General features: G+C 44.9%; 1 protein-coding gene across 2 annotated transcripts in view; it reads right to left on the bottom strand.

The window, feature by feature from the left end:
* SLC13A3 (solute carrier family 13 member 3) overlaps positions 1-19498 on the bottom strand; it is a 41845-nt gene extending 22347 nt beyond the window's left edge. Inside the window, exons 1-3 of one of the 2 annotated variants that reach the window (XM_081867731.1) lie at positions 19197-19498; positions 5935-6200; positions 2521-2684 (exon numbers count right to left, since the gene is read on the bottom strand). In XM_081867731.1, the coding sequence (XP_081723857.1) occupies positions 2521-2684; positions 5935-6200; positions 19197-19307 (541 nt within the window). In that variant the 5' untranslated portion in view covers positions 19308-19498. Of the gene's footprint in view, positions 1-2520; positions 2685-5934; positions 6201-6291; positions 6306-19196 lie in introns of those variants that run through there. The other variant, XM_081867732.1, reaches the window with a different exon arrangement.
* Between the last annotated feature and the right edge of the window lie 1209 nt (positions 19499-20707).

Genomic DNA, 20707 nt, shown 5'->3' with positions numbered 1-20707 from the left:
CATCCAACTCGCCGACTCACCCTGTTCCCTTATCAAACTGAGAAAGCAGTACCTGAGCAATGTACCAAAACATTATATACATCTATAGCTATCCAGTTAATGTCTACCATTCTGTAAATGTCATTGCTTTGTGACACTTTGGATTTCTTTCTAACGGAGCAACACATCCATCTAACTGCATTTTTTATAAGTTACATAAAGTGTGCATTTCTGCTACAAAGGAATAACTCCCTAAAAAGTGATGAGGTTGGAAATCCTGGGAAGTTTATTTATTTGAAGTATTTGTTGTTCACTGTTCACGCAAAAGTCCCAGGGTGGCAAACAATAAAATCAACAATCAACATTTAAAACAAAATAAACAAATCAGCATCATAAAATCAGAGCCGCTTTCAGTAAAGTGCTGTAATTTGATTTTTCGTGATTCCTAATTAATTAAAAGATTACTTTGGAGTTTGTTTTTTCTCTTGATTCCAGAAAAATCAGCTAGTTTTATTTACTGATAAAATGTTTCGCTTGCTTGATGAAATGTCTGATCTTGCCTCCTTTAAAACTTTATTATATTATTGTTTTTTCAGCAGAAGCCGGGGATGGGGATCATTAAGCACTGGGCTGCTTACTGTTCTGAATGGAAAAATTTCCATTTGGAAATTCTGCCCTCCTCTTACCCATTTCCCCACATTAAGACGGATAGAACATTACAAGGAACGCACCCAGCGGTCAAAGTCTGTGAACTCATTTGCTCTGTTGTATCAGGTTTTAATACTGTTCAGTGGATCAGTGACTTCTGCATTGTCACTTCAGTGATTCAGCAACACTGACATTTCTTAATGAAGCAACGCAAATGTGTCTCGGATCCATGACAACCACGAAAAAAGGGGAGGGATTAAAAGGAAAAGAAAGAATTCAGGTGCACACACATAGCGTGCCTCCTTTCCCCCTTCAGACTGAAACCATTCGCATTTAGGTGGTGGTCAAGTTGGTATGATGGAGAACTTGCCATGCAGGCATAATTTGACCCATGTGCCTGTTTTGGCTAAACTGCACACTCCTTCCTATCACCTGATGCCATATGACGTCAGGTGTGGAACACTTAGAGGGATCTCCTATCTCTGATCCAAGCGCTACAGCGCCAATATAAGAGATAAGTCCACCTGCCTTCACGTCTATTGTGGGAGAGGGCATGGGTCAATTCATGCCTCAGTAAAGGAAACTGTGGACAGAGATGGGCCTGGAAAGGAAAGGAAAGGAGGGACAGTGTCGTGCGTGGGGAGTCTGCTTCCCCCTTCAGTAACTTCACAGATTAGAATTAATGAGCAGTTTATCTTTTATAGTCCTTTTTATTCAGGCATCAGGTTGCAAGCAAAAATCCACATCCCTCCACAAGGAGAGCAGTTGGCTACTCTAATTCTTCCCCCTTCTGTCTTGCGCAACATCCTAGACACCAATGGAAAGTCCCTCCTCCTCTCTGTATCCTTTGTTCTCTAATACATTCGGATCTCCTAGTTCGTGGGGAGGGAGGTTCCCCCACACTCTCTAATGGCGTCTGCTATCTGTCCCCTCCCTTCTGTTTCTCTTGTCATTATCTCATAGCTAGGTAACTCCTGTCTAATCTGTTCTGTATCTGTTTCTCTCTCTGCTTCTGAGACCGCTGGAAACAAGGGAGGCAAATCTTCCCCCTCCAGCTCCTCTTCCAAGAGAAGCTGATCTGCCTGAGAATGCATTCCCCAATCCTTTGCTTCAGGCCATTCCCTGACAGATAGACACATTGGAAAATAGGAGAAAGGATCCATACCAGCACTCTTACAGAAACGGATATGCTCTTACTAGCCATGGCATGTTAACTGCCCTGCCCTGCCACAATATGGAAGCGGAGGCACTAGACCGCTATAAATTTATAAAGGAAGTTTATAAAATGGTGCAACCAAGGTGGAGTTATTGGTGTGATGTAAAAGAGTGATGTCACTAGCACCATCCAATAGGAGCATGTGACATTTATGCAAATACCATCTACAGGGCACAGACTATCACAATATATACAGTGGTACCTCAGGTTACGTACGCTTCAGGTTACATACGCTTCAGGTTACAGACTCTGCTAACCCAGAAATAGTGCTTCAGGTTAAGAACTTTGCTTCAGGATGAGAACAGAAATCGTGCTCCGGCGGCCCGGCAGCAGCAGGAGGCCCCATTAGCTAAAGTGGTGCTTCAGGTTAAGAACAGTTTCAGGTTAAGAACAGACCTCCAGAACGAATTAAGTACTTAACCCGAGGTACCACTGTATCCTTTATTGGTGTACAGGGAAGCAGATGGCAAGGGGAAGGAACCTTATTTCTCCAGCAACTCAAAGTTGCCGTTCTGAGCAATAGGGGAAATGCATATTTTCCCCCCCAGCAACGTGTGCATTTACAAGTGGAATGTCCTATGGATGCCGTTGGAACACACCTCAGTAACAGATGACTTTACATTTGTCAAAAATGCCATGTTTTATTAGCAACACCCAAATGAGCCGACCGGACCGACCTTGGCTTTCCTCATTTTCCCTCTTGAGGTCCCTTGATGTTTCCTTGTCTCCAAAGAGGCTCTTCAGAACAGCCATTGCAATGGGTAGCATCATAGCGGTGGAGGCTGTGTTACTCAGCCACATGGACAGGAAGGAAGTTGTTAGCATCATTCCTAAAATAAGCCTGGAGAGAGAGAGAGAGAGAGAGAGAGAGAGAGAGAGAGAGAGAGAGAGAGAGAGAGAGAGAGAGGCCTCATACGATTAATCAGAACAAAGCTGTCTCAGTTATATTCTGTAAGAAGTCCAATCCTGTACAACTGGGATAAATGTTAATCTGATTACACAGTGCTGAAATAGTTATGTTTCCTCTCTATTCAGCAGTTTAAAAAGTTTGGAACTTTTGGAATGATTTTTTTCTTTAAAGCATGCCCGCCCGGCCCATACTCCAACCTTTAAGACTATGCTTTCACTAACCCAGGCCTTTGACAGAAGCACTGCCATCATGAAAAATATCTGGATCCACCAGAACAAATTCATCAGCAAATTCCATGGGAGCAGGTGACTGGGCTGCTGGAGGGGGACAGATCTAACACCATAGAAACAAAGCAGGTTGGTGCAAGAGGCACAGGTCGCTTGAGCTATCCAGATTGCTTAAGCTATCTGGATTAGCTTTGGTGTATTTATTTCCCCACAGGCCAGTCAAAGTAACCCTCCTGCTCCTGCATATGGTCATAGTGCATTTAGAGAGTGCTAAAGAGTTTATATATACAGTGGAACCTCAGAAGCCGAATGCCTGTAAACTCGAACGTTTCTGGGTTTTGAGTGATTTTCGGAAGCTGAACATCTGGCTTCTGTGGCTTCCAATTGGCTGCAGGATGCTCTTCGGCGAATTGGAAGTCGCGCCTTGGAAGTCGAACGGACTTCCGGAACGGATTCTATTCGACTTCCAAGGTGTGTCTGTACACCTTCAGTCCAACCTTGCAAGGCTAGGGTTGCCATACGTCTGGAATTTCCCAGGCATATCTAGAATACTGCATTCGACTTTCCTGAAAAATAGCTCATAAACTTCATTTATTTTTGAGAAGTTTCTAAAAAAAAGCAAGCCCTACAAGTTTGCCCTTCCTGCCCCCGCCAAGGAAAAGCTCAACAACTTTTCTTTCCGGATTTTCACTGTTTGAAATATGGCAACCTTAAGCATGGCAGGTCAGTTTTAATAGTTGATTGCAACTTGGCTGCTGATTGAGAGCACTACTTGGCTGCCATTTTGTTTCCTCCCATGGCTCGAAAGGCTACATTTTGTCTGGGAGGTCAGCTAGTAAGCTACTAAGCAAACAAGCAAATTCCTAAATTAATCAACGTACCACAGTATCATTTATCGAATAACTATGAGGAGCCCTTTCAAACCCCACCTAAAGTCTAGCAGACCCCCTTTTCTGTTAAGCAGAAAATAGACGGCTGCTTTTCTTTCATAAACATGGAAATCGTCATTCTTTGAGTATCCTGCTCTTTTGATAAGTGGTTTTGGAGCTCTGAACTCAGTAAGCTCTTCAACTGAGCCTCTCCCCATATGAGATCCTGAAGGGAGACATTCAGTCTGACCATCTTTTAGAACACCTGTCCATTCTTGAAACCTCCAAATCCCTGAACTTTGGGTGATTCCAGAAGAGAGCAGCTTTGGGTGCCTTTTGACTGCACTCCCACAACGACCTGCAGCAGAGCTGGTCTCCAGGATGGGATCGTGGAGCCAACCTACTGGCAGCAATGTTGCTCCTGCTTACCTGAATAGTGTGCAAGTGGGGCAGGGCACTAGAGAGGTCGGGATGGTGTAGGTCCACCTGTGACTTCCTAACCTTACAGCCTCTTTGCTCCACCCTTACACCATCCCAGTAAGTGACTGTGGTGTCATTGCTTGGAGGTTGGCTCTACCCAACTGACCTACTCCTGTCCAGTGGACCCCACCTAGAAAAACCTCATGGAGGCCAAGGGAAGTCACTTCATTTGGAATTTACCCTAATGCTAAAATCCATGTTCCTGTCAGGAGTTCAGCCTACACTCAAGTAGGATCCTGGCAGAGCCACATGCCCAACTGGCATGTTCTCTCCCTCCTGGTCAGTCGTTCAGGAGCTTCAAAAGCTTTCTTCAGCCCAAACATCACAGCGACTGATGCCAACCGACACCAGCACACTTAGGGATCCGCAGAATTTGCGCACCTTGCGTGACAGACCTCAGCAACTCAGCATTTTGGCTAATCTACTTTATTTACATATAAACACACACAGAGCACTGCAACATGGCTCCCTCTCTCTCTAACATCAGACAGCAAAGAGAAAAGGAACAAAGGACAAATAGTCCCACTTCACAGAACACAGTAACACAAACAACCTGTCTCTGTCACTTCCCACTCTGAGGAGTCAAAACATATACCGTCATGTGAGTGAACTGGACTCCTTGGTAGGTTTTGAATAAACAATCACAAACTTTTTATTGACAATAGCTAGTCAGATAAATTAAGGATCTATACAATTTTGTAACATGCAGAGAATAACATTTGTTGATAAACCAGAGAGAGGAGCTGAGGGAAGTCGGGGGGGAGGGGGGTTACTTTATGGGGAGGAGGGAGGGGGGAAAATAGGGGGGGATTAAGGATGATATGTTTTCTGATAAAATGTTTTGTTGAAATTCCTAATAAAAAATATTTTAAAAACAAACAAAACATATACCGTCATGTGAAAGACAAAAATCCCATGACTGCAATCATGGAACAGGAATTCTAACAGTTCCTTCCCCTATGCTTGGACACAGCACAAGAAAGGCAAGGTATAACTCTCAAACCTGTGCAAAAGGCCTTTCAGTTTCCATTGGAATGCCAGTCTCTTTCGCATTCCCCAAGGGCAGAAGCAATCCAACACACAGCCTCTTGGCAGCTGCAGTTCTTCAGGACAGCCTTCGATTGCTAACCATTAAATTGTCACTCCAGCTAACTCTCTCATTAAAACTCCATTTCAGGAAAAGCCTTGATTATTGTGTCAAGAACATGCTGCAGGACACCCACAATAAAACACCAATTTGGGCAGGCCCAATCCTAGTGATTCGTGGTGGATTTATTCTGCTTTAATTTGGTCTACGGTGTTTCCCCAGTGCTACCGCGTTATTGCTGTTCAGAGAAGCTATAGTGCAGCAGAAGTAAATAAAAATAAACCAGAATTCGTGGTATAAAAAATATGCAGTTTCAGCAGGAAGTTACAGGATGTGCACTGAATGGAAATAAAGTAGTGTGACTGCCCCAACACCTTTGCAGACGCAGACAGTATTTTGTGGGGTGCCATGCGACCACTCCAACAGCACCATGAGGACAAATGAACATGAATGGACAATGAAAAGGGCATCTGGATGGCCCCAAAGTTGAGCACAAGCTCATTTATTTCATTGGTTACCTGGCTGGCTGGACTCCCACCAACATAAGGATTCTCAGTGCAATCCTACGATGCAGATTCCACTCTTCAATGGCAGCCGCCATGATCAAGCCACTCAAGAAGAGGAAGTTGGTTTCTAAAAAATACTGCGGGCAAACTTTGCTGGCTGGGAGGACACTGAGGAAGGGGAAGAGAATTATGGGTAGTAGAGCGGTCACAGACAAGGGCAGAGCTTCGGTGCACCAGTATACGGCCATCAACAGAATTACGTAGAGGCATTTTCCTTCCTGCAAAGAAATCAAATGATAAGAAGTAAGAGACAATGTTATAAACAGTTTCTAGTGAGAGGTCTGCATATAAATGACAAGAGAGTACCACCATTGTAGGGCAGCCACTGAAACTGCCTCTCCATGTTCATTCACGCCATCAAAAACACCGTGCTCAGACAGCATTACCAGGAAGATGCCCTCATTCTGATGTGAGCAATCTGAAAAGGTCACAGAGAAGGAAGCTGTCCATGAAGACACATGATGCTTTGGGGAAAAGAAAAGGGGGAAAAAACCCTAATGGAAAACGTTATGAAAACCACACATGGTCCCACTTTTCAAATTCAAGAAATCAGTTTCAAATCAAGCCACGTATACTGCAACAAAGTCAACTGAAATTATTTCTGCATTCAAATGCAGAAGCAACCTCCATGAAACAGACCCTCCAAGTGTCCCTATTTTCCAGGGATGTCCCTGATTTAGAGAAGCAGTCCTGGTTTCTGATTTGATCCTGGAATGCCCTGCTTTTCTTTAGGATGTCCCTATTTTCACTGGAAAAATGCTGGAGGGTGTGGTGTTATTCGACCCCCAAGCTATCTGAAGGCAATCCTGTATAGTGTTTTAATGTTTAATGTTTTATTATGTTTTTATATGTGTTGGAATCTGCCCAGAGTGGTTGGGACAACCCAGTAAGATGTGTGGGGTATAAATAGTAAAATTATCATTATGGATAATTTTCATTGGAGAAATGTTGGAGGGTATGATGAAACCCTCACCTTTATACATTTTTAAGGCCTGGCTGCAGATATACATCAACCCAGGCAATTCAAACAATAGATTTGTGCCGAGCCAAATATCTGACCAATGGCTTAGTCATTCATTCACCTTTCCTAGTCCAACTTTGGATTCCTAGAAACAAATCTAATGGAGCAATCAAATTTCCAGCCTTTCATTTCCAAGGTAAAGCACTGGAAAAGCAAAGTCCACACTGTCTCTGTGTCCATGTGGTGGTCTTGGTCAAAGTGCACCCGTCCCTAAGGAAATGAAGGAGAGATGTAGACAGCATCTTTTCTTGACCACCTTTGGCCAGATGAGTGTTGCAGCACCCTTCTGACCACTTCCAGATCAATGGACCAGTAAATGTAGACCCAATCATGTGAATCTGCTGCTCAGTATTGGGAAACTGAACTGCAATATAGGATTTCTCTCCCAACAAGTTTCCCATCTGCTTCTCTAAAGCAGGGGGAGAAGCTAACCAGTGGACCTCCAGGCACTGTTGGACTACAAATCCCATCAGCCCCCAGCCAGCATGGCCAATGGTCAAGGATGATGGAAATTGTAGTCCAACAACATCTGCATAGCTGCAGATTCCCCACCCCTGCTCTGCAACCTCATGGCAGCCAGCAGTCACCTTCAACCAAGGCCTCTGAATTAGACCACATGATTTCTGGAAAATAATTATCCCACTCGATTAAAGTTCGTATCAATTTTTGTTTGTCCCTAATACACACTTTCTTATGAGACTTGTGATTTGGTTAATTTTCCAACTATGTAATGATTGCCAGAAACAGAGGATTTTTCCTCAGTTGCACAATAACCTTTTTTATGACAGAGAAGGAAGAAGACCAGATTATTATAAGGTGGCATCCAATTAAGTTAGTCATGCCCATTAATTTCGATGGTCTACTCTGAGTATGACTTACATTAGATACAACCCATATTTTCCTTCTATAGAGCAATACCAGAGATTTCCTCCTACATATTTGAACCTCTAGTGAAAGCAAGGCCTATAGAGTCGATGTTGGTTATTGGGTGATGCCTGCTTATCTGGAAGACTGTCTAGAGGAGCAGGAGGAGGAGGAGGAGGAGGAAGAGAGGTCCAAATCACACAATCCACCTGGTGGTTTCCTGTATAAATGCCACTGAAACAAATGGGATTCAGTTGGTCCTCACTAGCAACTGAGACAAAATGAAGAAATCTGTCTTCATTCAAAGTTACATCCATGAAAAGCCATCAGCTTTAAAGGCCAGATAATTTCAGTTCTATTCTTTATTTGATTCATGTATTGCTTCTCCCTGACAAAACAATTTATAGGAGCCTTGATATACAAAATACAGTATGCAATATTGATCCATTAAAACAAACAATGTGTGTGGGGGGGGGGGAATCATCCCTCATAATAAAAAATTATCCTGTCCACAGAAGAATACAAAAAATAAACATCCATAAATCAAATTGTTAGTGCTCTCCAAATAATTTATTTGATTTAAGCAAAGTTTTGAGGGATATAAAGGTAAAGGTACCCCTGACCGTTAGGTGCAGTCGCGGATGACTCTGGGGTAGCGCTCTCATCTCGCTCTATAGGCCGAGGGAGCCGGTGTTTGTCCGCAGACAGCTTCCAGGTCCTGTGGCCAGCATGACTAAGCCGCTTCTGACGAACCAGAGCAGCACACGGAAATGCCGTTTACCTTCCCCCTGGAGCAGTACCTATTTATCTACTTGCACTTTGATGTGCTTTTGAACTGCTAGGTTGGCAGGAGCAGGGACCGAACAACAGGGGCTCACCCCGTTGTGGGGATTCGAACCGCCGACCTTCTGATCGGCAAGCCCTAGGCTCTGTGGTTTAGACCACAGCGCCACCCGCGTCCCTTTTGAGAAATATACACCCCCAATATATATATATATATATATATATATATATATATAATATAATGCCATGGTGCATCTACATCAGCACAACCGGACGCTTTCATCTGCCCCAGCAGCAACAAAACATGTCTCTCCCATATCAGTCTCTACAGCCACTGCAGGCACTGCTGCCTTCCAGTAGTTTGATTTCACCCCCAAAGGCACACTCCTTCATTGTCTCTCAAGACAGATGGGTGCCATCAATATTGTATCTCCCAGGCAATTCATGCAATCAGAAGAATGGTTGCCAGGAGACATATGAACTCACCTAACCCACACAATTAAGCACAGAATTCCTGCCTAATGGCTTCTGTCTCCATTTTCTACGAAATCCTCTCTTAGTTTGAAGGTGAAAATGTGCACATTTTTATTTGTAGATGAATATCCTTGCAATCTTTAAATTCTGTTCTCCATCATTGCAGGAACTGAACATTCTTTTTACATTTATAAATCTAGTTGTCAAAGTGTCATTCAAATGTAGTTCACTACGATCATAATTTTTAAGTTTAATAATAACAATAATCACTTAACAGGAAAACAAGCCAACTAATTTCTAGACATTAAATTGGTTAAGAATGGGTGATTAATGGGAACAGAAGAGTAAAAAGACTGTGTTATTCTGTCTATTTTTTCTTCAGTAATGCACATCCTTCCTTTCTATCACATAGACAAGAATAGGTATTCTGAATTTTCCCCTTATATATATTGGATTTATAAAGAATTTACAGGCTTAACATAATGATTAAATTCACTACTTCCTTTATTAATATTAATAAAATATTATCAGCTGCTGTGCAATGCCTTGTTTTAATATTCCACAAATGATTAATACCCATAGTATTTCCCCTCTCCCCTTCTCATATTTTGCTATGGTAAAATTCCCTCTGTGGCCAAACTGTCATAGGAACAAAAAGGATGCACACCTTAGTACTTTTTAATCAAAGTGTTAAAGAGCCAGTCAATCATGGTTGAAATAAAAGCTGCAACATGTAAGGCACAGCCATGTGCTCCACTGACTGGGGAGGCTAAGGAGCCAGTTTTGTCAGTACACCTTTCAACCAATGTGCAGCGACTGGGCTCAATAACTGGTTCTGCCCTGACTGGACTAGGTGACTGGAGCACTTTCAGAGACCATCCAATCCTGGAAAACAGGTCCCAGTGCACTGGACTCACAACTGTGCATTGTGAGCACCAGACTCATGCAGAGTATAAATAACGCGGAAGCTAGCTGTGAAGCATGACTCCTTTTATTTCTAATAGCTACTAAAAGGGACGCGGGTGGCGCTGTGGGTTAAACCACAGAGCCTAGGACTTGCCGATCAGAAGGTCGGTGGTTCGAATCCCCGCGACGGGGTGAGCTCCCATTGCTCAGTCCCTGCTCCTGCCAACCTAGCAGTTCGAGAGCACATTAAAGTGCAAGTAGATAAATAGGTACCGCTCCGGCAGGAAGGTAAACGCGTTTCTGTGCGCTACTCTGGTTCTCCAGAAGTGGCTTAGTCATGCTGGCCACATGACCCGGAAGCTGTACGCTGGCTCCCTCAGCCAATAAAGGAAGATGAGCACCACAACCCCATAGTCAGCCACGACTGGACCTAAGGGTCAGGGGTCCCTTTACCTTTACCTATGTAAGCCACTCTGAGAGCCTTTTTGACTCTACAAATACTCTAAATAAAATGAATGAATCCCCTGCCTTTCCAAATAATGATAGATATATAGAACAGTAGGGCCTGCTCATCTAAAGAAACAGCCATATGATAATCGAGGTCACAGCTCATATATCATTTTCTTTCTTGGCCTCAAAGGATTCCCTGAACTCAATTATTGCTAAGAGCCTCCTCTTGAGCAGAAAGACCTACATCACTGCTGCTTGCTTCAGAACTGGGTATCACTGACACAGAGTCCCATTTGATGGTGGAGCGGCAAACTCCTTTTGCACACCTCATTAAGAACATCCCCTGTGCTCCCTTACCAAAAACATTGCTTTTCCAACCTTCTTCTTCTGCTGCTGCTGCCCTGCCTGCTCCTCCCGCAATCATTTGTGCCTTGGAGCAGAAGGGCTTGCTGACGCCTTCTGCTCCAAAATCAAGGAGCTTCTAGGAGCCACAGGTGAGAGATGAGTGCAGGGTGGGGACCAAAGGTGGACAAACTGCCCCAGAAGGAGCACAATGTGTCCCCCACCAGAGATACTACCCCCATCCAACCCCCCGTACACAAATATGCAACATAAAGGACCCTGTTGTAACCCAGCCTGCACAACCTTTGATCCACCAAGCCAAACGCAACCAACCAACTATCTATGGTAGCCTGAATGTTTTGCAGGCTCGAGTAGGAAGTGAAACAGGAGGATTGGTAAGCTTCTAGGGCAGGGTTTGGAACCTGTAGCCCTCCCAGCTTTGTTGGACTCCAACTCTCATCAGCCCCCAGCTAGCATGAGTGATGATGTGGGATGGTGTCGGACAACCAGCGATGGTGGGAGATGTAGCTCAACAACACTGAGAGGGCCACAAGCTCCCATCTCCTGTCCTAGTGCCCCCATAGATGTCCTATGGGTTGCGCTCAGCTTGGCAGTCACAATTGCATGGGTCTACTGCAGTGCAGAAAACCAGAACAGAACAAAACACCTCTGAGATTCAGCATAAAATGTGCCAAAATCCAAGTACAGCATGAGGAATACAATACCTATTATTCATCTGAAAGCTGAGCTCTGTTTGATGAGAATATTCTGCAGTTATAAGACAGCTCACACCTCAACATTTGGGCTTACAAGTTCAAAAAGCATTAGAATCTAATAAAGCTGTTTATTCAGCTAATGTACGTGTAGCAAACTAATACAATGAGATATTTACAAGCCCCCAAAAGGAATTAAAATATCCATTATGTAATCCTATTTCTACTCTTTGAGATAAATGAAACTGTACATAAGCACTTTGAATTACCTAAATTACCTCAAGAGCAGCAACAAAAGGAAATTACGAACAATAAAACCCTAAAGGAGCCCTTCCATCCTACATGCTGCGGTAGCAAATGAAATTTCACAAAGCCATCTTATTCCAGTGTTGAGGATTCAGTGAGATGAAGAATAAAGTTCTGTGTCTACAGAAGGACAGCACCGAAGTAGCTGTCCTGAGTAGATATGCTACATGGGAAATGACCACAGGCCTGTTTGTTTCAAGTACACCCCCGTTCTCTCCTCTGTGCCTCCTTCCCATCTCTCCTGTCAGAACTAAAGATATTTTTTTTGCACCTTGGGTGAATTAAATCCTTCCCTTTTGACTTACTGCATGCTGAGCAACAGAACATTCAACAGCGCATAAAATGATCACAAGTAGATTGAGGTGCTAAAAATACCTGCCCTTTATAAATAAAGCTTGAGAACTAAAGGTATGTCTAGCTGAACACCCTCTTTCCCAGGGGAAACGCCTCTGGGAAGCCCATTTGCAATGGGGAATGCAACAGTAGCCCTTCTGGTAATTTAGAGACCAAATGCCTCTGAAACCTGGATGCTGCATTTAGGGGCATACAGCATCATCATCAGCAGCATCATTTTATATAGGTAAAGGACCCCTGGATGGTTAAGTCCAGTCAAAGGCAACTATGGGGTGCAGCTCTCATCTTGCTTCAGGCCAAGGGAGCTGGCGTTTGTCTGCAGACAGCTTTTCCGGGACATGTGGCCAGCATGACTAAACCGCTTCTGGCGCAACTGAAAACGCTGTTTAGCTTCGCGCCACACCGATACCTATTTATCTACTTGCACTGGTATGCTTTGGAATTGCTAGGTTGGCAGAAGGTGGGACAGAGCGGATTCGAACTGCTGACCTTCTGATCGGCAAGCCCAAGAGGCTCAGTGATTCAGACCACAGCACAACCCATCTGCCTGGGTTGCCTCAGCCTCAGCCATTCTGGGTGGCTTTAAAACACATTCAGCACAATGACTTTCCCCTCAAAGAATCCCCTCACAGAGCGACAATTCCCAGGATTCTTTTAGAGAAGCCATTTGTCTTGAGAGTGGTTTAAATGTTGTGGCAGACATTGATGAAACTTATCCTCCATGAATAAAAGGGTCCCATTTTAAAGACATCTAAGATAGTCATCACATCTTGCGGATGGCAGCAAATGCCTTAAATTAATCACACATTGTGTAAAGCACTTCCTTTTACCTGCCCCTTTTACTGGAAGTCCCCAAATTCTAGCATTGCAAGAGATGGAGAACTGCTTATCTCCATTCATTTTTTCCCCACATCACGCATACTTGTGTAAGCTTCTATCACATCTCCCCATGCTTCTATCACATCTCCCCCATTCTCCACATTCACATCTTCTATCACATCTCCCCCATTCTCCACACTAAAAAGCCTCAAGTCTTTGTAGCCCTTCCTCATAGACAGCGTGTTCCACAAGTCTGATTGTTTTGGTTTCCGTTTTCTGCCCCCCATTCTGCATCGGCCCAGTATACCTGAAGGAGCATCTGGCGGTTCCCTCATTGCGAGAAGCAAAGCTACAGGGAACCAGGCAGAGGGCCTTCTCGGTGGTGGTGCCTGCCCTGTGGAATGCCCTCCCATCAGATGTCAAAGAGATCAACAACGATCTGACATTCAGAGGACATCTGAAGGCAGCCCTGTTCAGATAAGTTTTTAATGTGTGACATTTTTAATGTATTTTTAATCTTTGTTGGAAGCTGCCCAGTGTAGCTGGGGAAACCCAGCCAGATGGTTGGGGTACAAATAAATTATTATTATTATTATTATTATTATTATTATTCAAATTGATTGACTGATGGATTGCTTTCTCCCATTTGCAAATCTGCCCACGCTCTGGACAGCTGGCAGACAGTGGAAGGTTCTCTCTTACCTCTTCTGGAATGCATGGAATATTGCCCATCTATCAAGCTGCTAAGCTGCCACTGTGCATCTTGTTGTCTAAGAGTACATTCATCTCAGCAGGTTAAAACACAGCAAGGTCGTTCATCACCACCACCCGCTGCGTTTCAAGCCACATTTTCACTGTGCTGTTCACGTTAAAGGGGGTTGGTGGGGGTGTCTTCACCCAACCTGCAAGACATTTTTGGTTTCCCTGCCCCTGTGACATTCCCCGTGAAGTCCTAATTCATTAAGCTGTCATGTGCGCATGTGCACTCATCTGATCATGCTCAGTACCTGTTGTGGTAATGTGAACCTACCCTTTGCTCTGCTTCTAGTTTTCTAGTTGGATTGAAGCTGGTTTGCAAAATAATAATAATAATACTCTGGTTTCACCTCAGATCGTATAAATCTTTCACCTTTTAATAATAATAATAATAATAATAATAATAATAATAATAATAATAAGTGCATCAAGTAGCCATTTTTGTCAAGAAACTACAGGATCAGTATGGATTGGCTAACGGTATCTGAATTCAGTTTCAAAACTAACAGTGGGAGCCTACTGGATGCAGAGTATGTTGTAATGTGAACATACCCTAAAACCAGACCACAGCTTTCTTTCTGAGCCATTCACAGTACTGGGGCAAGCATCTTTTTAACTCCAGCACCCTGCTTGCCTCTGCAGTTGGGCCAGTCCTGACACAGACTGTAAGCTCCTTGGGGCAGGGACTTTTGTCAACGTTGCTTTGTAAAGAGCCATGTAGACCAATGAAACACTCATAGGAATCATAGCATCCTGGGAATGTGGTTGCGGAGAAATGCATTGGACCTAACATCTCTTTTTGGAAAAAAGGGCTTTGATAGGGAAACGTGTCCAAGCAACATACTCAAGAAACAAACACATACTAATTTATTTATTTATTTATTTTCGAATGCCCATATTCTTTACAACGAAGCTAGAAAGTTAACAAATCCACAACCAAAGAGGTTGAACAAAGTCCAGAGGTGAGAACAGCCCTCCTAGAACATTCCCCTTCCAACAGCCCCTTTCTAGTTAAGCTAATGGCAAGCGCTGTTAAACAGATGTGTTTGCATCTAATATGTACTTTTGGGAACATGCATATTGCATCAGTTGGGATGGGGGAGTGGGTTGCAGGGGGGATTTTATCATTTCCTCCCTTGCGAAAATCACTCTTCTGAAGCAGGTATTTCCTTTGGGGGAAATCCCCCATTAGTGCCAATCTACTAAGGTAGAAAAGAGTTGCAATTGCTCTCCATGCCTGCTCTGATCCCATAAATTAACAGTTTTTCCTGTCCTCCACCCTCAAGCTAATTGCCTTAAAACACACACACACACATTTGAGAAGCAAATATGCATTCAACATCATGTGTAGCTTAGTCCTTAAGAACAGAATATACTTTGAGCAACTATGGGTATTTCCATACAGGTGTTTATTGTGGGATCAGCGTTACTCATGCATGCAAGGTTTTTACAGCCTGCACATGGCAGCATCAACACCAATATGCATTTTCCACCTCCATTTAATCTGCATTTACTCTTCCTGCTGAAAAACCAATGAATTTTAAGGGGGCGGGGGACACCTGTTACCAATGACCTGTTTGCAATATTTGAAAGGCTTGTTTGCAACATTAAAACTCTTGTCTGGAACCACACCTCCCACATGTGGTAAACAGGTTTCATAGACTGGCAAAGATGCCATGCACTGGATCCAACATGGGGCTTGGAGGCAGATGGGCCAGGTTCAAATCCCAGCTAAGTCTGACCTGCCCAACTTTTCCTAGCTTTGGGAAGTGGTGGAAGGAGCTCGAAAGACAGTGCAATATGGTGGGCCAAATCATATACGTACATGCCCCTTTGCTTGTTTTCAACCCATTTTGGTTTGACAGATTTGTGTCAAGTTAGAGAAAGTCTGTCAGGAAAACAAGGCTGCCGAAAGCTTCACTTAACAGTTGTCTCAGAAATGCCACCTTCCCATTCCCCATGTGACCTGGATGATATTGTAATCATTTCCAGTGAATCTGTAGGGCTCTGCCAAACAAACCAGAGCAACGTCTGGAGGTTGGTGGGGAGGGATGAAGCAGATTGCTCCTGGTTTAAGCTGTGAGCTGAGAGAACCTACTCAATTCTTGATGCGGAGGGGGGAATTTTCTATGATAGCTTGCCCTATTTGATGGGTGGGGATGCAGCTGAGAGCGGTATCAATATGCCGTGGAATAACAGTCCTGTATGTCTTCAGGAATGGCAAAGATGCAAATAAAGGCACTGTGGGAGACGCATAAGAGCTTGGAAAACAGAGGTGGCGAAATCCATGCTCAGCAGCATAGACTGTCCAAGAGCAAAACAGACAATAATCTGGCAGAGATTTAAGCCTTAGGGGCAGAAGCTGTGGACGAGACCAGAAAGAAAAGGCATGTACCGCTGGAGAATGAGAACTGTGTGTCCCAGTTGCAGATCCCTTCCATTCCAATGAATGCAGCTCTGAAAGCCCAGTCCAAGCTTGGCAAGGAGAAAAAGGGGAGGTGGACCATTCTAAGCATATGAGGAAAAATCTGCACCATTCCCCACACCCACCTCAATTTATTCTTTATTAAAGTTATGGTTTCCATACTACTACATTAATTCGAACCATTTACAGGTGTTACACAGACAGCTTAAATCGTAAGTCTGTAATTAAAGTCCCCCTGCGGCAGGAAAAGCCACAGGGAATTGCTTAGAAAGTTGCCCATCAGCCTTGCCTTATGTATCTCCACTCCAAAGAAGACACATGATTCTCAGGCTGCACACTTGCCTGGGTGTAAACCCCACAGTGCATCCTCCTTCCAAGTAAACATGCATAACATTGCACTGTTCATCCTTTGTTGATCAGGCCCCCTGGAGCATCTGTGAAAGAGCACCTTCTGTATAAGCTGTGAGAGGAAGCATTTTGGAAGCAGGACTGAGAAACAGAAGCAAAGAATGAGTGATGTGATGCCTTTTATTGATCTGTGTAGCTTGGAGAACTGAAAAAAAGAAAAACTGCTTGGAAAGGGCATTCAACGGGGCAGCAGTGGACAAGGTCTAGGAGTTTCTTCAGGGAATTATTTCCCTGTGATGTTGGTGACAATGAACAAAGGGCAGCTCTTGAAGCAAAGTAAGCTAAATATGCTTTGTGAGGATTTTCTGTTACAGAATGGAGTATTCTCCAGTAACCTGGGCTAGGTGTTACTTTTCTGTGGCAGAGATGGGGACCCCATGTTGTTGGGCTCCAATTCTCATTCAACATGCCCAGTGGTTAGGAACGGTGGGAGTTCTAGGCCAGCAACATCTGGGGGCGAATCCTGTTGTCTGCCCCGGAGAATGACAGATGGATCATGTTACCATCAAAAAATGCACTGCAACAGTAATTGCGGGGACTTTGTAATGACAGTAATTACAAGGGTGGACTTTGGTAATCTTTGGTAGTACGGTGCCCTGACAACCCTCAATGGATCTTCTCCATGCTGGATTTTCTCAATTTTGCACCCCATCGGCTGGGCGCCCTGTGCTGGGGAACTGCCTGCACTTCCTTAAATTGGGTGCTGATCCTGTATTGTAGACTCAACAGTCTGTGATAATAAAAGACTTCTGAAAAAGTATAAGATGAGGCAACTATTTAGTTGGGGCAGGGGAGAAAGATTGGCTTTGGGGGAAGCACTGGATCACTTGAGCTGTATATGGTCAAGGTGACATTTAAAAGTGACATGATGTTAATCTGGGGAGTTGGTCCTAGGGTTACAAAGTGGCAACAGAGTAAAGGCGAAAGGGAATTTTTTAAGAGGATGATCATTTCATTTGGAGGAGGGGATATTCCTTAAAGGGGGCAAGTAGGAAAAGGTAATTGATAAGGTAAAGGGAAGGGGTAGAGAGTTGGGTGGGACAGGGATGGATTTTTCTACGGACAGCAGACCAGCCGATTTCTTGGAGAAATACTCTCCAAAACTGAGAAAGGGGTTTGGGTTTAGTTCATTGTCTCCTGCAGACAACCTGTTATGTACTGAGTTTTATATTTATTGATCATACCTCCCAATTTACTTGCACAAAGCTTAAGCAGAGGTTAGACTGTCTCTGGTCATTCTCAAGCATTCATCCCAATTTGAGGGGAAGTTACACAGTAAGCATTCATTCAGGCTTGCTTGTGCAATGTTTATGCGTCTTCCCATTAATCATTCGGCCATCCCACACTTTCCCCCACCACTTTCTCAATAGCAAAAAGTCCATTTTTTTTTTTTATAAAAAAGGTGGGTTTGTTGCATGCAGTCAGCAGAGCAGTTTAATCCACTTTACTTGCACACACATACATTTCTGATAGGAGCTTCAATCCCACCCACCCCCAAAATATTAACAGTCTGGAGGTAACCTGAGTTCCCTTAAGGACAATGAACATGTGGTTCCTTGGTTGGAAGCAACATTAAGTAGGAGATGACAAAGAGATGATGGACCAGAACAACCATCAGTGTGGCAACCTTTGGAGGACTGACTATAGGTCAGCAGTAGAGCATCTGCCTTGAATGCAGAAGGTGCTGGGTTCAATCCCCAGCATCACCAGGTAGGGCTGGGAGAGGTTCCCTATCTGAAACCTTGGAGAGCACTACCATTCATATTGAACTAGATGGACCAGTGGGTTTGACTTGGTCTAAGGCAGCTTCTTATGCTCTTCCTTAACTTGAGTTTCATTAGGAGCCACAGTTCCCTACAAGTAGTCAAAGTGCAGGGAGCAGAAGCCAAGGAATTGCTCTTGTGAAATATATGATGGGAATATTGGGGAGTGCAAAGAGCTGCTGCTGGAAGTTATTTGGGCTGGCAGGATAGATATTAGGGAAGCAGAGAATAGCGAGAGCAGAAATTGTAGTATTATCATGACAGGGATCAGGGAGGTAAGAGGAGTTAGGGCAGAGGGCAAGGAGCTATTCCCAATAGTCTGATGACTGTGGCTGAATGAAGGAATTATTTGAGTACTTTCTGCAGGAAACTGGTTTTCTAAAGGGGAGTGCAGCCTTTCCAAAAACAGAAGATGGGGAGGGTTCTTGATGAGAGAAGGGACTAAGAAAGGGAGGGGTGTTAATTGAGTTGGAGACTCAGGTGGCGCTAAGGATCGTGGGTGACACAATGCTGTCCCCCCTCTTCATGATAAGACACCTCCGCCGACTTTGTGACAATGTCAACAGACAGAAAGTCAACAGGTGAAGCAACAGGGAACTCACCGCCTGTTGAAGCTCTGTCTGCTGCACAGCTGTTGAAAGGAAGGAAAGGCTCCTTGCAAAAAAGGGGGACAGCGCAAGATGAAATGGTCTGGTGGCTACTCTAGAAGCAGGAGTGGGGGTACAGCCACATTTGACTAGGGCAAAGAAGGAAGTGGGGGGGTGGAGAGGAGGAGGAAGCCCCCTTGCAGGGTGGCTTTTACGGGGGGCGGGGTGGGGGCAAAGGGTTACCTTGGGGGGCAGGCTGAAGAGGACAGGCAGCAGCACCAGCGGGGTGCAGAGCAGCACCAGGTAGCGGCGGATACTCCACACTTTCTTCACTAGGGCTCCAAGCGCTGCCATAATAACCCGACCGGACCGGCTTGGGAGAGACCGGCCGCGGCGCCCGGGCTGCCGCTTTATCCCGGGGGAGGGAGGAGGGCGAAGGAGGCAGGGCTCTTACCTAGGGGCGGCGGCAGGGAGCACGGGGCTCGCCGTCCGCCAGCCCGACCGACTCCCACCTCCCGCTCCATCGGCGCCTCCAGAGAGCCAGGAGAGGGAGCCGCGGCCGTGACCGCCTGCTCCTCCTCCTTCAAGGGACCGCCTCCTCGGGGCTGCCCCCTCGGCCACTCCGCTCCAGCCGGAGACCGAGGAGAAGCGAGCAAGCGGCTCATCGCCACGTGGAGCGCAAAGGAGCGCAGCTTTGGAGCCGGCATCCGCCGAGCGCGCTGCGCGTCCTTCGCGCAAGGAGCGCCAGCTCCAAAGTTTCGCTGCACGTGGTGGACCACGGAACTTCCCCTTGGCTGCTGTGGCGCCAGGACAAAAGTTGTAGTAGTGGGGAGGCAGGAAAGGAGGAAAGTGAACAGCCAGACCCGCGGATTCAGGGGTGTCAAGTTGAATAAAGTGGGGGGGTAGGTAAGCCCCCTCAAATATTTTAGGGGCGGCAGCGAAGGGACCTCGACTCCAAGAAGTTGGCTCCTATGCACGGATTTGTTATTTCTCCTCTCCAGTTCTCTGAACAGAGTTTAACCTGTCAGAGGCTTTCGTTGTTGCATCTGACCCTGCCATTTTCTAGTCTCTGAAGGCGAATATGTCCTGTGAGCAGTCACCCCCTTGGGGAGAGGTGCGGTTCCTTCCGCGTCCATGGAATGTCGTTTTCTAATTGGAAACCTTACCTTTTGACCCAACCTTTATTTATTCATTTAGAGCGTATGTGCCCTGTTCTTCAGCCAAAGAAAGAAAGAAAGACTCCCAGGGTGGCTTACAATAAGACAGTGCCTGTCCGTAGCCTTACAATCTAAAAGACACAGCACAAAAGGAAAAAGGGACAGGGGTGGGAGAGGAAAAAAGCAAACTCCACTGCCAACCCTTAAAAGTTAAGTAGTAGTTCTTACACTGACCAGCTTGGTGTTGTGTTTCCTGGAACAAACACTGCAGGCTACTTCCTAACAGTACAAGGTTAGTTCTTGGTAATTTAAAAATAAAATAAAAAAATTCTTATATTCTGAAAGAAGTCACCTTCTGCCTGATGATGTGAATGAACTAATATATACTGACAATCTTGGTCCAACTGCATTGGCTGCCAATGCGTTTCAAAGTGCTGCTTTGACCTATAAAGCCTTAAACGGCTCAGGGGCCAATCCTTGTGATGATGGGGCTGCCCTCAAATGCCTCCACATTGCAGCTGCTTGAAAAAAAATCAACAACTCAGGTTGCTTTTACAGGCTTGTCCTGCAGATCTCCTAGTATGTGGCTTGACTCTG

The sequence above is a fragment of the Podarcis erhardii genome (genome assembly GCF_964252035.2).
Source record: "Podarcis erhardii genome assembly, chromosome: 6".
In the NCBI taxonomy this organism is placed as follows: domain Eukaryota; kingdom Metazoa; phylum Chordata; class Lepidosauria; order Squamata; family Lacertidae; genus Podarcis; species Podarcis erhardii.
Note: the sequence above shows the minus strand (reverse complement) of the source record. Positions and strands in the feature narration are given on the sequence as shown.